Here is a 14,123-nt window from a genome sequence, read left to right as displayed (position 1 = left end):
AAAAAATTCAACTACCAGTCTGAGGGCTATCGGTCTTTTTCTGACTGACAGTATTTAATTTTGGGTGGGGGGGGGGGGGGGGGTGGATGGGTGGGGGTGGGGATGTGCACATTTTCCATTTCTGCACCCTTGCTAATGAAGACCAACCTACCTAGTTCTCTCAGTGTTTCATGCTGTGATACTAACTCCTCCTTCAATCCCTCCACTGACCGTTCCAAATCTTTTCTGGTCACCTCTAACTGAGATTTTTCACGAGTCACCAGAGCCAGATCTTCCGTAAACTTTTTCTCTTGTTCTTTAGACTTCATATCGAACTGTTTCCTAACCGCACTCTGAGTCTCACGCTCCTGCAACAGATCCTTTTCACACTTTGAAAACTTCTTCTCCAGTTGCTTGATCTGTTTTTCACACGACTCCACCTCTGCCTCCAGGGGCTTGATGGTTGCAACGGTCTGCTCCAAGTGTTTGTGTATCCGTAAGATGTCTTTGTTCTGTTCTGCCACCCATCGCCTGACATCGTTATAACTCAGCCACGTGAGATCGGCAGTCTGAACGTAAAACCGTTTCAGAGAAGTTGGTAGAGACTGACTCTGACACACTTCTATAATGGTTTTGCCAGCCTCTCTCAAACCCTTTTGGACAACTCCGCATGATTCACATGGGAGAAATGCAGTCTCGTACGTCTGACTGGATTTGTTGTATTCATCACGGGAAATATCGGCATCACTTACAGTGAGACAACCTGCATTTAACCTGGCCAAATCGGCATCATTTAGAGGAATAACTCCCATCAGACTGGGTTTCATTACTGGTGCATGGTTACGATACTGCTTCACCTCTTCAGATAATTTCTCAACCATTTTCTCCAGGTCAGCTATCTTTCTAGTTTTACTCCTGTTCTGAAATGATATTATAATCAGCCAGGTCTATCAAATATTTGTTCATTTAGTAATAGTAGTGGAATGAGTATCAATAGTAGTAATATCACTCAACTTCTGTCAGTGTTTTCATACTAAACATTTGTAATAATGTGTATAAGATTATACAGAAAATAACTAAATCATATAACTAGTGTGCTCACAATAATTTAAAAAGTAATGAAAGATTTAAAAATCATTCTGCATTGGAAAAACTTAAAATTTTACAAAAACTAAATTTATATGTTAAACAGACAAATTATTCTATTTATATTTTTTTAATATTCAAAAGATGTCGAAGCTGTGATCAGGATGCATAAAGGAATTATAATTAGTAAACTAAACTCTTGTGGTTGGCAAAATACAAAATAAAATGTAAACAAATAAATGTTCAAATATTACAAATTATATCAAATTCTAGAATATAAAAAGTAATAAAATTCAACATTCAGAAAAACATCTAACAGTATGTGATCTATTGTGAATGATCATTTACTGCATTAGATGAGCCATGTACCTTGATTAGTCAGCCGTTACATTAATGTTGTTAGATAAAAAAAAAAATCTGGTTATGACAGTAATACCTCAGATTTTTCCTGCTGAAATGTAGTGTGCAGCTCATTTAGTCGATTCCAGTATTTCTTCACAACTAGGCCCACCGAACTATTGGTCATGACAGAGTTGTCTCTACCCACTTTTGGAGTGAGCAGCTGTTCTGTGTACTTGGCAAAGGCATGAATAAGGAACACCATCCTGACATAAAGAAAGTGAAGATTGGTTGCACTAGTATTACCCATATGGTTAAACACAGCTCGGTTTATATCAAAATGTTACATCCAACTAGAACGTCAAGTGGGACTTCGATGTCCATGGTTTTATCACCTATGTTCCTAGACTCCAGTAATCGGCATCATTCCCCACCATTCCTTAAAAACTATGTCATTTTTTATTCCCAACATTGGAGTAAAAAATTCCCAATCAATGTAAATAATTCTCATTTTTTATTATATAAAGGCATATTTTGAAAACAATACATAAGAGAGATATTAATTTGAATGAATACAAGTATTTGTATAGTATTAGTCTTTTTGATTCTAACAAGATGTTTTTTTAAATGAAACTGAAAATTCCCCAAATTTTGTAAAGCAATGCTTAAAATTCCCAAAGTCAAAGCCATGGGTGTCAAGTCAAATTTGAGAAATAAAACCCTGATGTCACATGATGACATCATATGATTGGCACACTACAACCGTACTGGAATTTTTAATCAAATGACTTCAGTAACTATATAAATTGAAAGCGATTATGGGTAATAAATAGGATATTAAACTTTCCACCATTTCATATCATGCACAGAGGATAATAAACAAGTTGCCAATTATTATGAAAGTTATGTCCAGAGTGAAATAATGTTCAGTTGTCACAAGCTTTAGCACTGCAAAGTATGTCAATTAGTTGTTGTTGTGTTTTATGTACGAAGGTAACGACAAGTAGTAAAGAACTGGTGTGTGCTATCCTGACTGTGAGATGGTACATATAAAAGATCCCTTGCTACTAATGAAAACATTTAGTGGGTTTCCTCTCTAAGACTATATGTCAAACTACCAAATGTTTGACATCCTAAAGCCAATGATTAACAAATCAATGTGCTCTAGTGGTGTCGTTAAACAAAACAAACTTTAACTTTGGTCCATTTTCTGATTCCACTAACCTCCAGAAGAAATCTTACATACAGGCCCAGATTATATATAATTAACAGAACCATACAACGAAATAAAAAGGTACAGAGACTAACCTGTCAATGACTAGATCATACAAGGCAATGTGAGCAACCTGACACTCTTCTTCATCCTGAGAAAAACTGTACATCTCCAGAAGTTCCTCGATGTCAAGTTGGTCCGATGTTTTATCAGGGAACTTCCACGAGGGACACTGGAGCGGACCAGTGTGTGAGCAGACGTCGGTGATGGCCCACTGCAAGTCCTTGATGTCATTCTGCAGGCTCTCCATACACGTCTCACTTCCCAACATATATGCCATGATAGTGCGACTAGTATTCTCTGTTTGTTAATCAGTTACCTGAATTATGCAGAAATAACATTAAAAGTAAAATCCATAAATAATAGCAAGCACAAGTGAAATCATTATAGTCAGTGGTATATATGTACATGTATATGGGGCAAATATTAATATACAAATAGATTCCCTATATGTTTAAGAGTAATCTCAAAAACAATATGACTTTTAACTTTTTAACTTGCGAAGATTAATAATATCAATTTGCTAGTAGCCAATCTCTGCCAGTTTTTGCCCAACCAGATTCTTAAAAACATGGAAAAGGTCCATGGCCTTGTTGCACTATCTTAACACTAAGGATTGCCGTAGGTGCATAACTACCTTATGCTATTACGGTGATCTTAGCGCTAAGATCGCTACGTGGAACTAATTAGTTATTTTCAGATCTCTCCATGACAGGCGAGCAGTTGTTAGCACTTCACTTATACTCACTCAAAGATGGAATGTATTTCTACACTCACCTTTTATCAACTTAGATGTAATAATAGTATTTGTTATTATGCTGCTTCAGGGCTCTGAGAATTGAACATTTATATAACCCATTTCTTTTGTTACACAAAACCAAATTATGGTAACCCATTTCTTTTTTGTGTAATTTGTTATGTCCATATCAGTGATAGAAATAAGCAGAATTTTTCACTAGTCCACCGGACAAGTACATCTATATATTTACTTATCCACCAATAATTTCACTTGTCCAAATAAGTTGATTTGTTTTATTCAAGTGCAAGGATAATGTTTTTGATTGCTCAAAATGAAATAGTATCACACATTTTTACTTGTCTAGTGGACAACCATTGAGGTACATTTTGCTTGTCCCAGCAGATTATCATCTGTCAGGACAAACGGACATGTGCTTATTTTGAACACTGCATATAAACAGGCATCGAAATAAGTCGAGAACGGTCATTTAGGTTACCGGGAGGTTACCACATGTAAGAAAAGTCGTGAACGGTGTTTTGTTCTCGACAAAAATTTCAACAAACAATAGTTTCATTTCCGAACGTAAATCAGGCAATGCACTTCCGATACAATTTCAGAACGTCCGCGTTTTAGCAGCATCAACTAGATGTGTGCCGAGTAGTTTGCAGGACCATTTAATTTAAACATAGAAGTACAGGAAAACAGTCTATATAATTATGGTAACCTGTAGTTTACCAGGCTATATTTTGTGGTAACGTGTAAATGGGTTACCAGACACAATGCTTATTTCGATGCCTGTATAAATGACATCCTTAATTTAATATATGAACAAACAAACAAAAGTTACGCAGAATTAGATTTGCATGATCAGCATACTAATGAAACAATTATTCTCACAATGTCCAGAGGCCTGTGCTTGTTTAGATGTGTGGAATTGCTCTGTATATGTTGTCTGGAATTATTATCAGTAGAGCAAACGACTGCTTGCTTTTTGCAAACAGAGAAGCCTCACTTTATCCCACTGACACTTTTCCTTTCTAAGTGACTGACAAATATGAAATAATTAGGCCATTTTCTAAATTTTAAATTACACTGGGTAACATTAAAAAAATTTCTCAACTGCCTTATTGGAATTAGTGTTTACAAGTTAGTATGTCAGTTTCCAGGATGAATTCTACAAACAGTTAGAATGTTTTCATCGACAGTAGTTTAATTTAAAATAATGTAAGCATGTCAACATTGTTTAATCTCCCATTCCCCCGATTCATATTAACCGTGACAAAGTCAGATCTATTCATCTTGAGACTAGCAAACAACATCGCCGGTCAAGAAAACGCTTATACAGTTAATAGACTAAAATACAAGTATTTATACAAAAAACACACTAAGTAAATTCATTCTGGTAACTCACATGTACACAAATTAAAAGAGAAAACATTCTCTGGCATCCATGTTGTTTACAGGTTTCCAGTGATACGGGAGTTCCATTAAGGGAAATAACTCTGCCTCTATTGGGAAGAAATGGTCTGCTGACTGCTATTGTCAATTTAGTTTGTCATGTCATCAGAACTTGTTAACATTAAAAAAATAAAAAATGCTTACAACAGAATATCTAAATATGTTCATAAGACACCCGTTTTTACTAGTTCGGCTGCTGATAAAATGACTGGCAGAAAATGTTTTTTCAAAGCTGAAAACCTTCAGAAAACTGGATCATTCAAAGTCAGAGGGGCCCTCAATGCAGTAGGCTATATTATTTATATTCATGATCTTTTAAACAAAATTTAAATATTGATATGTAAGTGTGACTACAGTAATTATTATTATAGGGTGATACAGATAATTTAATCTGAGGTGCAAGACACAAACCCTGTAGACCTACTTCACAGAAATTGCACATTTAATTTTAATTTTATTCCAACTTTTATGCTATTATAGATTACAATTTAAACAAATCAGCATTCCTTATTTTTAATGGGTTAATACTGATATAAACTCACTATGTCTGTCACTGTACATCACATTTGTAGTATATATTTAATGTGATTAAATTGTGATTGTAATAGACCTACATGTGAATTTAGAAAAAACTAATTCTTAAGTTTGACAGGAATTGTTTGGTGTTGTAACTGATGTTATACTTTTTGTCTTGCTTTATTTTTCAGATACTTGCATTGAAAGAAAAAAATCCAAATGTTTCTGGTGTGGTATGCTCAATTTTACTTTTGTTATATGATACAAGTTCTAATAAGGTACCGGTATTTGAATTTGACAACAGTCCAACATATTGATTAATCAGTGTTTGGGGGCAAGATGATAATTATGACACGTTATCAGAAACAATGGTTCTTTTATATGCCCTTTCCCACAGACAGGATTGTACATCCCATGACTTGATATATCGGCTGTTATGAAGCCCTGATTGGAATAGGAAAACCCCCCAATGATATCCATTGAGTGGGTTTTTTTTCCACAAATGCTACTGTTAAATGTTGAGAGTGTATAGTTCTTTTCTTTAATAATTTTCTTTGTCTTTAGGTGACAAAATGACCATGTGTTAGACACCAAAGAACTGGTTTGCTGATGCATTGTTAAACAAATTTTTCATTCTATTTGTCTTCAGGTAACTCACAGTAGTGGAAATCATGGTCAGGCAGTTGCCTGGGCCACAAGTGTGGCTGGCTTCCCATGTTCTGTTGTTGTTCCAGAGTACGCTCCTGAGGTGAAGAAAACGGCAATACGAGGCTATGGAGCAGAACTGGCTGAATGTGGATCTCTGCCCACAGATAGGTAATATTTGGTATTATAAAAATAGAGAGGAATATTTGTCTACTTTCATCTCATCTTATTTTAAACTATGGTATTTAAAGGTCTGTTACCTCATTTTAGTGCCACATTAAACACATAGGGCCAGTTTCTCATGCTTGTGCTAAGTAACACCAGGTTATCGTATAATCTTAGGTTAATCCGGGGCTACATAACACGCCGAAAACCTTAGCCTGTAGCTGTGGACTGGTGGCTTTTCACATGCTTGGGTTATAGACGTGTTACGAAAACCACAGGTTTTGCATGGGTTGTCTGAAGAGTTCGCGGAGTGCATTTGAAAGTGGGAGTCACTGTCAGTGCAATTGCCCGGGGTGGTGGTGAAAATTTTAGTCCCCCAAAGGGCCGAAATTGTTAAGAATTTCGGGGACATGTCCCCCACCCCCACATAATTATTTTTAATGTTCAGGTGTCCAAATGCGACATTTCCAACCTTCCTAATACAAGAACCATGGAAAGGGGTGGCCCCCACTTCTGCACTATGTTCGCTTGGAAGGTATATAAACCATCGTATCCACTACATGCATGTTACATCTTCACAATGGCTGAAACTAGAGGTAAAAAAAAGAGAAAACTTCAGTGAAGATGACAAACGTCTATTGATAGATCTGATTAATGCAAATATTAAAATAATTGAAAGTTAAAAAAGTGATATGAAAACACATTTAGTGAAACAAAATGTACGGCATGAAATACTTAAAAAATCCAATAGTCAGTCTTCCGTAAAATGAGACCTGGGACAACTGAAAGAACTTTGGAAATGTTTGAAGTGCAAAGCCCAAAAAGATGTATCCCAGCTGAAGAAACATCAGAAAGGGACTGGCAGTGGATCACCTGTGGCTGACATTGACGACATGAGCTATACAATTCAAGGCATGATTCCTGGTGAATTTGTGGAAATGGTTAATCCATTTGATGATGACAGCGCCCTACATACAGAGGAGTCTGCAAATTTACCGTATGTTAAACTATTATAATAAGTATTAATTAATATCGTATCGTATTATTTGAGATGTCCACTTACGAGATCGATTAAATGTAAAGCCGTTGGTCGCGTTAGCCGATACCGTTTTAGAAATTCAACATCATCATACATGTCTAATGGTTCCAAACGGTCCCTGAAAATACGTTCACGCCGCTGGCCCGCTGATATTGGCGTAAAAAACGATTACCGTGCCAAAATGGTTCCATCTCAAGCAGAAAACCCAGAGAAAAAACAGCTTGATAGCAGGTTTATTGCGCAGTGCAATTGTAACCTAGTGTTAGCCTGATGTTATTGAAACCCGGGCACATGAAATGTGCAATGTAAATAACCCATGGGTTAATCCGAGGTTAACCTGGGGTTTCCATAACCCTCTGATAAACCCAGCACGAGAAACTGGCCCATAGGCTTTGTTTGCTGCAACAGAGTTATAATTTTAAGGTTTTCAGTATAGCTTGGTGCTAAAAATACATGTACTGCCACCTCAGAATGAAATGCTTAAAATAAAAATTCTGTGTGATTTACTCAGCATAGTTTTTTGTTCAGCCAATGGGATTCCTGTATTTGGAGTCAGGTCATCATGAATGATGAAGTTACCACTAATGGAATGAATGAATGAATATTTAACGATAGTCCAGCACAAAAATACACATCGGCTATTGGGTATCACAAATGGTAAGTACATGTATATGAAATTATAATTTTTACCGCTAATGGAAACAACTGAAAACTGTTTTCTGGTCGTTTACTTCTGCACTAAACAGTGTGTACGACTGAGAAGTAAAATGCTCAAATGGAAGCATATTTTCACATAAGATTATTTCAACACTGGTTGAGAGACAAATATATCTTTTATATGCATTTTCCTATAAACAGGACAGTACATACCATGGTCTTTGATCTACCATTTGTGGGTACTAGTTAGGTCTGTGGAAAATCTGAGTCCATCAAGGGCTATCGATCCTGTGATGACACAAAAATCTTAGAGGCCCACATGGGCTTTGTGTCCTGTGTTCTTAGAAGTTAGTTAGTTAGACTTTTGTCAAGAATCTTTTTCCACTTCTAGTTCCACTACATTACAGTTATTTTCTTTTTCAGAAATGTAGTATGTGACAAAATATCTACAGAGAAAGGCTATGTCATAATTCCACCCTATGACCATGAAGATGTTATTGCAGGGCAGGTTAGTGAAATATACTCTTCAAAAGAAGAAACGCAAAACCACATTGTCGTAACATTTGGAGAATTGATTTAATTATTGAATGGTGAGTCCGATAATTACCAAATGTTGCAGGTGCAGGATTGTTCACAATTCATTCTAGTCCATTGTGAGTAAGTGATAGGACACACCACCAAGGTCAAGGTCATCTGGAGTCAATACCGGGTGTGGCCTCCGCGTGTGTTGACAACTGCCTGGCACCGCCTGCCCATTGAAGCAACCAGAGTACGGATGACGTCCCGGGGGATGGTGGCCCACTCGGCCTGCAAGGCTGCTGCCAGCTCGGGCAGGGTCTTGGGCTGTGGTTGTCGCTGTCGGAGGCGTCGGTCCAACTCGTCCCATAGATGCTCAATTGGGTTCAAATCCGGTGATATCGATGGCCAAGGAAGGACATTAATGTTGTTGTTCTGTAGGAAAGCCGTTGTGAGACGTGCTGTGTTAGGCCTGGCGTTGTCATGTTGGAACACTGCGTTGGCGTTGGCCATAACTGGAACGATGTGTGGCCGGAGGATCTGGTCAATGTAGCCCTGTGCATTCAGGTTGCCCTGCACGTGGACCAGGTCAGTTCTGCCAGTGTGTGAGATGGCTGCCCACACCATGACACTACCCCCGCCGAATCTGTCCACTTCCTGCACGCAGTTTGCCGCATAACGTTCACCACGACGCCTATACACGCGACATCTTCCATCATGACGTCGGAGCAGAAATCGGGACTCGTCACTGAACCACACCTGTCTCCATCGCAGTTGAGGCCATTGTCGATGAATCTGGCACCACTGCAGTCGGAGTCGACGGTGTTGTGGTGTTAAGATGACACCTCGAACTGGACGTCTGGCACGAATTCCTACCTCACGTAGGCGGTTCCGTACGGTCTGGTCGGATATCCTGCGCAAACCTGGTATTGCTGCGGCTGTGGAGGTGGCAGTAGTCAATCGTTCCCGAAGGTGGCGTACCCGGATGTAGCGGTCCTGCCCGGGGGTAGTGACCCGTGGTCGACCGGATCTAGGGAGGTCACGTGTTGATCCATGTTGCTGGTAACGGTCCCACAGTCTGGAGATGGTGCTTGGGGACACATGGAATGCCCTGGCAACGGCCGTTCTGGATTCGTCTGCGTCTAGTCGGCCGATGGCATTGTTTCTCTGCGGTTCACTGAGACGTGGCATGTCCTGGATTGTCAACTGTCGGCCAGATACAGAGGCCAGGCAAGCGAACACCCTGCACTTTTATACTGTCGGTGTTCATGTTGCACGTGCAGACAACGCACGTGCAGTGGTGACATGGTTTGCACGTGGCTGCGTTTTTGCGAATATTCACATTTTGAAACTTTATTTTACAGTAGCTGCGTTTTATCGAATGTAACCGTGGGAATGTGTTTGGGACATGCAATGACCTTATATTCACAAAGCATGAACCGGTAGGAAACATAAAATCGGAGTTATAACCCATTTGTACCCTTTTGCGTTTCTTTTTTTGAAGAGTATATATAAACTTAGTTAACAGTATACTTAAGTGGTCCACTGACTCTTGTAATGATGTTTGCAGAGAACATGTGAACCACACTTTTATAAAATTGGAAGTGATTAAAGTGCATCATAAAGACAAACTAACCATAATGTGATAATGTGATGTTTCCATATAGAATACTCTGTTTATACATTTTTATATAAAAAAGATGTCTATGGAGACTGTGTTCTTTCTATCCAGCTACACATGTCTGTAAAGATCACCTTTGAATCCTAGATTATGATTGTTTGGCAGTTCTAAAAATCTACAAATAACACAAAATACATAGTGATAGTTATTGCAGGTTTAAAATAATTTATTTTTGCTCTGTCTAATATCTTGCTGCACTTGTTTCCCAGGGAACTGTTGCACTGGAACTCCTAGACCAAGTTCCGGACCTTGACGCCATTTTGGTTTCTGTCAGTGGAGGTGGATTATCTTCAGGGATTGCCATTGCTGCAAAAGCTATCAAACCAAACATTAAAAGTGGGTTTATATCTTTAATATGGATTTGTGTTACTATTTGTATTTATTTTCAATCAGTATTTTGTTAGAAGAGTTCAACGCTACTTACAAGACTGCCATGTGCATATTAAGCATCACATATTTTTATTATGAAAAAACTAGAATTATATTTTTAAATATTTATTTGTAAACAAATCAGAACTGGCTTCCAAAGTTTTTAAAGCTTTATAATGCTTTATACAACTTTATAATGAAAACACATTTCTCAAACAATATTGACATTAAAGATGTATACTCTTAATTTCTATTGTTTGTTTTAGTTTTTCTTGTGGAACCTGAAGGAAAACACATGGAAAAATGTCTACGAGAAGGTTAGTGTGGTGTATTTTATTTAGTAATGATTTGTGTTTTGCAGTCTCCAAAATGTATGTTTCTGGTTGTTCATATATAGTAACTTAATATGTTCTTCAGATTAATAATACAACACATAAAGTCAGATATGTAGAATTCCAATGTTACTTATCTTCGAAAAAAAATAAAAATAGTTTGCCATCATCTAACATACTTAACTCGCCTGTTTTTTTAACCATAATTTAAAAATATTTTCATTATATATAGGAATTTTTAAAAGTCTACCCACCATTTTGCTGTTGGAATCTTTGGACCAAAATACATCAGACCATTGTTTTTGTTGTATATATAATTATTATTGTTATTTATGGAAACTTTAAAGATCTGTTTGGGGATTTGTTTTATTTTATAGGAAAAAGATTATGGTCAGATCCTCCCAAATACCTGGACACCATAGCTGATGGAATCCGTCTGGAACAACCTGGACAATTGACTTTTCCAATATTAACACAGCTTGTAGAGAAAGAAGTCTTTTCATTGGTTAGTTTGTAAATAAAGTATTGATGGTATGACAGTTTCAAGTCAAATTAAACCTAAAACTCACAAAATGTTTTATTTAAAATAAGTACCATTGTAATTTAGGGAATGAATATGTTTATCTGGTTTTCAAGTTGTACAGACATGATAATTTATTTACTTTATCTTTGTTTGCTGATTTCTTTTTAATTTTTCTTGTCCATGTGGTTCCTTTAATATAAAAATGCATCAGGTTAGGAATTTTTATATTACTTTAATGATATACATGTAATCCGGATCTCTGCATAAACCGGTCCATTTCTAAAGCCCCGTCCAGCTACCGTTTATCTCTTAGGTATAAATCTCTGTCTAATCCGTACTCTGTCTTCTCCGGACTCCAGATCAAAAATCAAGAACGAAAGAACCGTTCATGCATTAATTACCTCTGTCTACACTGGATTGGGGTTTGACTGAACGACGGGATGCTTAATTAGTTGAACAATGATCGTCAATTGCCAAGTAATCGCACTCGTGTGAAGTTTACTCTTATTGTGGTAGGCCGTTAGATCTGGATTTTGTATTCAAATAATTTGGTACGTATGAATAAATAATGTTTTAGGAAATAAAATGAAATTTAACCTAGTACAAATATTAAAACGACCAGAAACATGTTTAATATGCAGCCATTAATATTTTATGCAGAAAAATACATTTGATATGTAATTACAATTGTTAAAAAGTCTCTGTTAGTGGACAACATATTAAAAATTGCAGCAAACTCAGGAATGTCCCTTTAGGTATATTTTTTGTCTGTGAAATAATCGATTGCACGTCTGGCTTGTATGACTGTGTCTCCCAATCATCCATGGGTTCAAATGTCGTTGTTGATCGCGAGTTGTCGATCATTCAAGAACCATAACTCTGGATGAACTCTGTCTAAACCGGTCCTCTATGTAAACCAGACTATTTCGACAGTACAAAGTGAGTCCGGTTTAGACAGAGTCCATTGTACTTAAAAATTAGCCATGGATTTTTTTTTCATTTTAACATCTTTATGATAAAAAAATTAGGTGTTTTATTTACAAGTTATGTCCAAATGTACACATCTTTTTTTCTTGTAGAACAATGATGAAATGATAGAGGGTATGAAGTTTGCCTTTCAAAGGATGAAGGTTTGTATCCAGTTTTACTGAATGTACTGTCTTCGAAATCAATTAATGGCTTGATCAGTGGCCATTGTATTTATAATACTGATGTATCCATTTTGTACATGATGTGTATATATTCACTGTTTAAAGAATGTTTTACATCTTATAAGTGTAAAATATTCCTATTGCTAGGAATCCTGCATATGGTTTTCCAGACTTTTTTTTAAACAATGTCACAATGTACTGAGCTACAGTTTTCTGTGTAGCTTTATCGTGTAGAGTTACAAATCAAGTTTGAGTTTCTGGGCCATTTGCCATTTAACAGAGTTATTGCCCTTGAACTACTACAAACATCATAGATGGTTTTTCACAATTTTTTTCAAGATATTGAGCTTACATTTTATGTATAGCTTTGTTATGTAGACTAACAGATCAAGTTTGACTCATCCTCTTGTAGATTTGTTTTTTTGTGTTTTTGTTTTTGTAACTCACCTCAGCAAAAACAACTACAAATTAAGGAAACTATTATTCTCTCGCACTAATCACTAAAACTAACCATTAACCTGGATAGACAGCCCAAATAATTAAACTTTAACAGAACATGTGTGCAGAAATCAAGTTAAATGAAAATGAATCATTACTAAACTAAAATCTGATGTTTTCCTTTCAGCTGGTTATTGAGGCAGCAGCTGGAGCAGCAGTGGCAGCCATTTTGTCTGACAAGATGAAGAAGATGGACCCAAGTCTTAAACATGTTGCTGTTATTTTGTGTGGGGGCAATATTGACATAGATCATCTGCCGTGGTACTGAACAGGAACATTACTAGGAGGGGAGGGGGCAGGAGGAGGGATTCTGGAACAGTTGTCTTCCCTAAAAATGTCTTTAAATGTGCCCATTTTATTTAAAAGTTCCCTTTCTGTCTACTGAAGAAGATCCTTGTATTACAATATCTATTGAAGTCCTGGTTATTTTACTACCCTATCTCCCTAATTTGTTTAGGCTAGCTATGATATTGCTAAAAAAAAAATAGATTCAGTTTTAATATGGGCACTATCACAATATCTTTTATCCTGCAACCACTGTTCCTATTGACTGATTATAATGACCAATTAAAGCAAAGTCATTAACATATACTAGCAGATTAGGACTTGTGACGTAATGTACACTTTGATGTCACTTCCACAGATATGTGGTGAAACCATTCACTTGACTTGGGTAATCATACAAAGTAACTGAAATAAACAGGAATAATAGTTTCAGAGCAAATAGGGAATTGCTTTGGGCAAGCCATGTGGAATTCCACATTCTTACCTTCTAAGAATAAACCAGTATCCCCACATGATTAATTAGTTATTCTCTATGAATATTACTGACGCCATAACCGTAAATAAAATGTGTTGAGTGCATCATTAATTAAACATTTCTTATGAATATTAAGAGGCCTTGTACATAAAACAAAATGAATACCTTGTATCATTTTATTTCATTTAAAACGTTTTTATCAGTATAGTTAATATGTTTTTATCCTGCTACCACTGTTTCTATTGACAGAATATGATGATGGGTAAAGACTTGATGTCACTCATGTGTTATACCCCACTTCCGGTCTCGTTGCCATGGTTTCTTTTGTTAAAACTGTAGGTGTATTCACTTCATTTTAAGGAAAAGTGTAGGTGTATCGGATACACCCACACTTTTT

At 36.8% G+C, this 14,123-nt stretch overlaps 2 protein-coding genes across 2 annotated transcripts in view; one reads left to right on the top strand and one right to left on the bottom strand.

Moving 5' to 3' along the window:
• Positions 1-4,875, bottom strand: part of LOC121367811 (coiled-coil domain-containing protein 157-like) — a 20,206-nt gene extending 15,331 nt beyond the window's left edge. The window contains exons 1-4 of the mRNA XM_041492195.1: positions 4,828-4,875; positions 2,713-2,996; positions 1,502-1,670; positions 152-899 (exon numbers count right to left, since the gene is read on the bottom strand). Coding sequence (XP_041348129.1) covers positions 152-899; positions 1,502-1,670; positions 2,713-2,957 — 1,162 coding nt within the window. The 5' untranslated portion in view covers positions 2,958-2,996; positions 4,828-4,875. The remainder of the gene's footprint in view (positions 1-151; positions 900-1,501; positions 1,671-2,712; positions 2,997-4,827) is intronic.
• Positions 4,859-14,123, top strand: LOC121367812 (probable serine racemase). Its single transcript, XM_041492196.1, has 9 exons — positions 4,859-5,159; positions 5,582-5,623; positions 6,040-6,206; positions 8,320-8,404; positions 10,303-10,429; positions 10,729-10,779; positions 11,172-11,299; positions 12,397-12,447; positions 13,094-14,123. Exons 1-9 carry the CDS (start codon positions 4,974-4,976, stop codon positions 13,232-13,234), a joined length of 978 nt encoding a protein of 325 aa, XP_041348130.1. The 5' UTR covers positions 4,859-4,973; the 3' UTR covers positions 13,235-14,123.

The sequence above is a fragment of the Gigantopelta aegis genome, chromosome 3 (assembly GCF_016097555.1).
Source record: "Gigantopelta aegis isolate Gae_Host chromosome 3, Gae_host_genome, whole genome shotgun sequence".
NCBI classification, from domain to species: Eukaryota; Metazoa; Mollusca; class Gastropoda; order Neomphalida; family Peltospiridae; genus Gigantopelta; species Gigantopelta aegis.
This window is presented reverse-complemented; position numbering and strand designations above follow the sequence as displayed.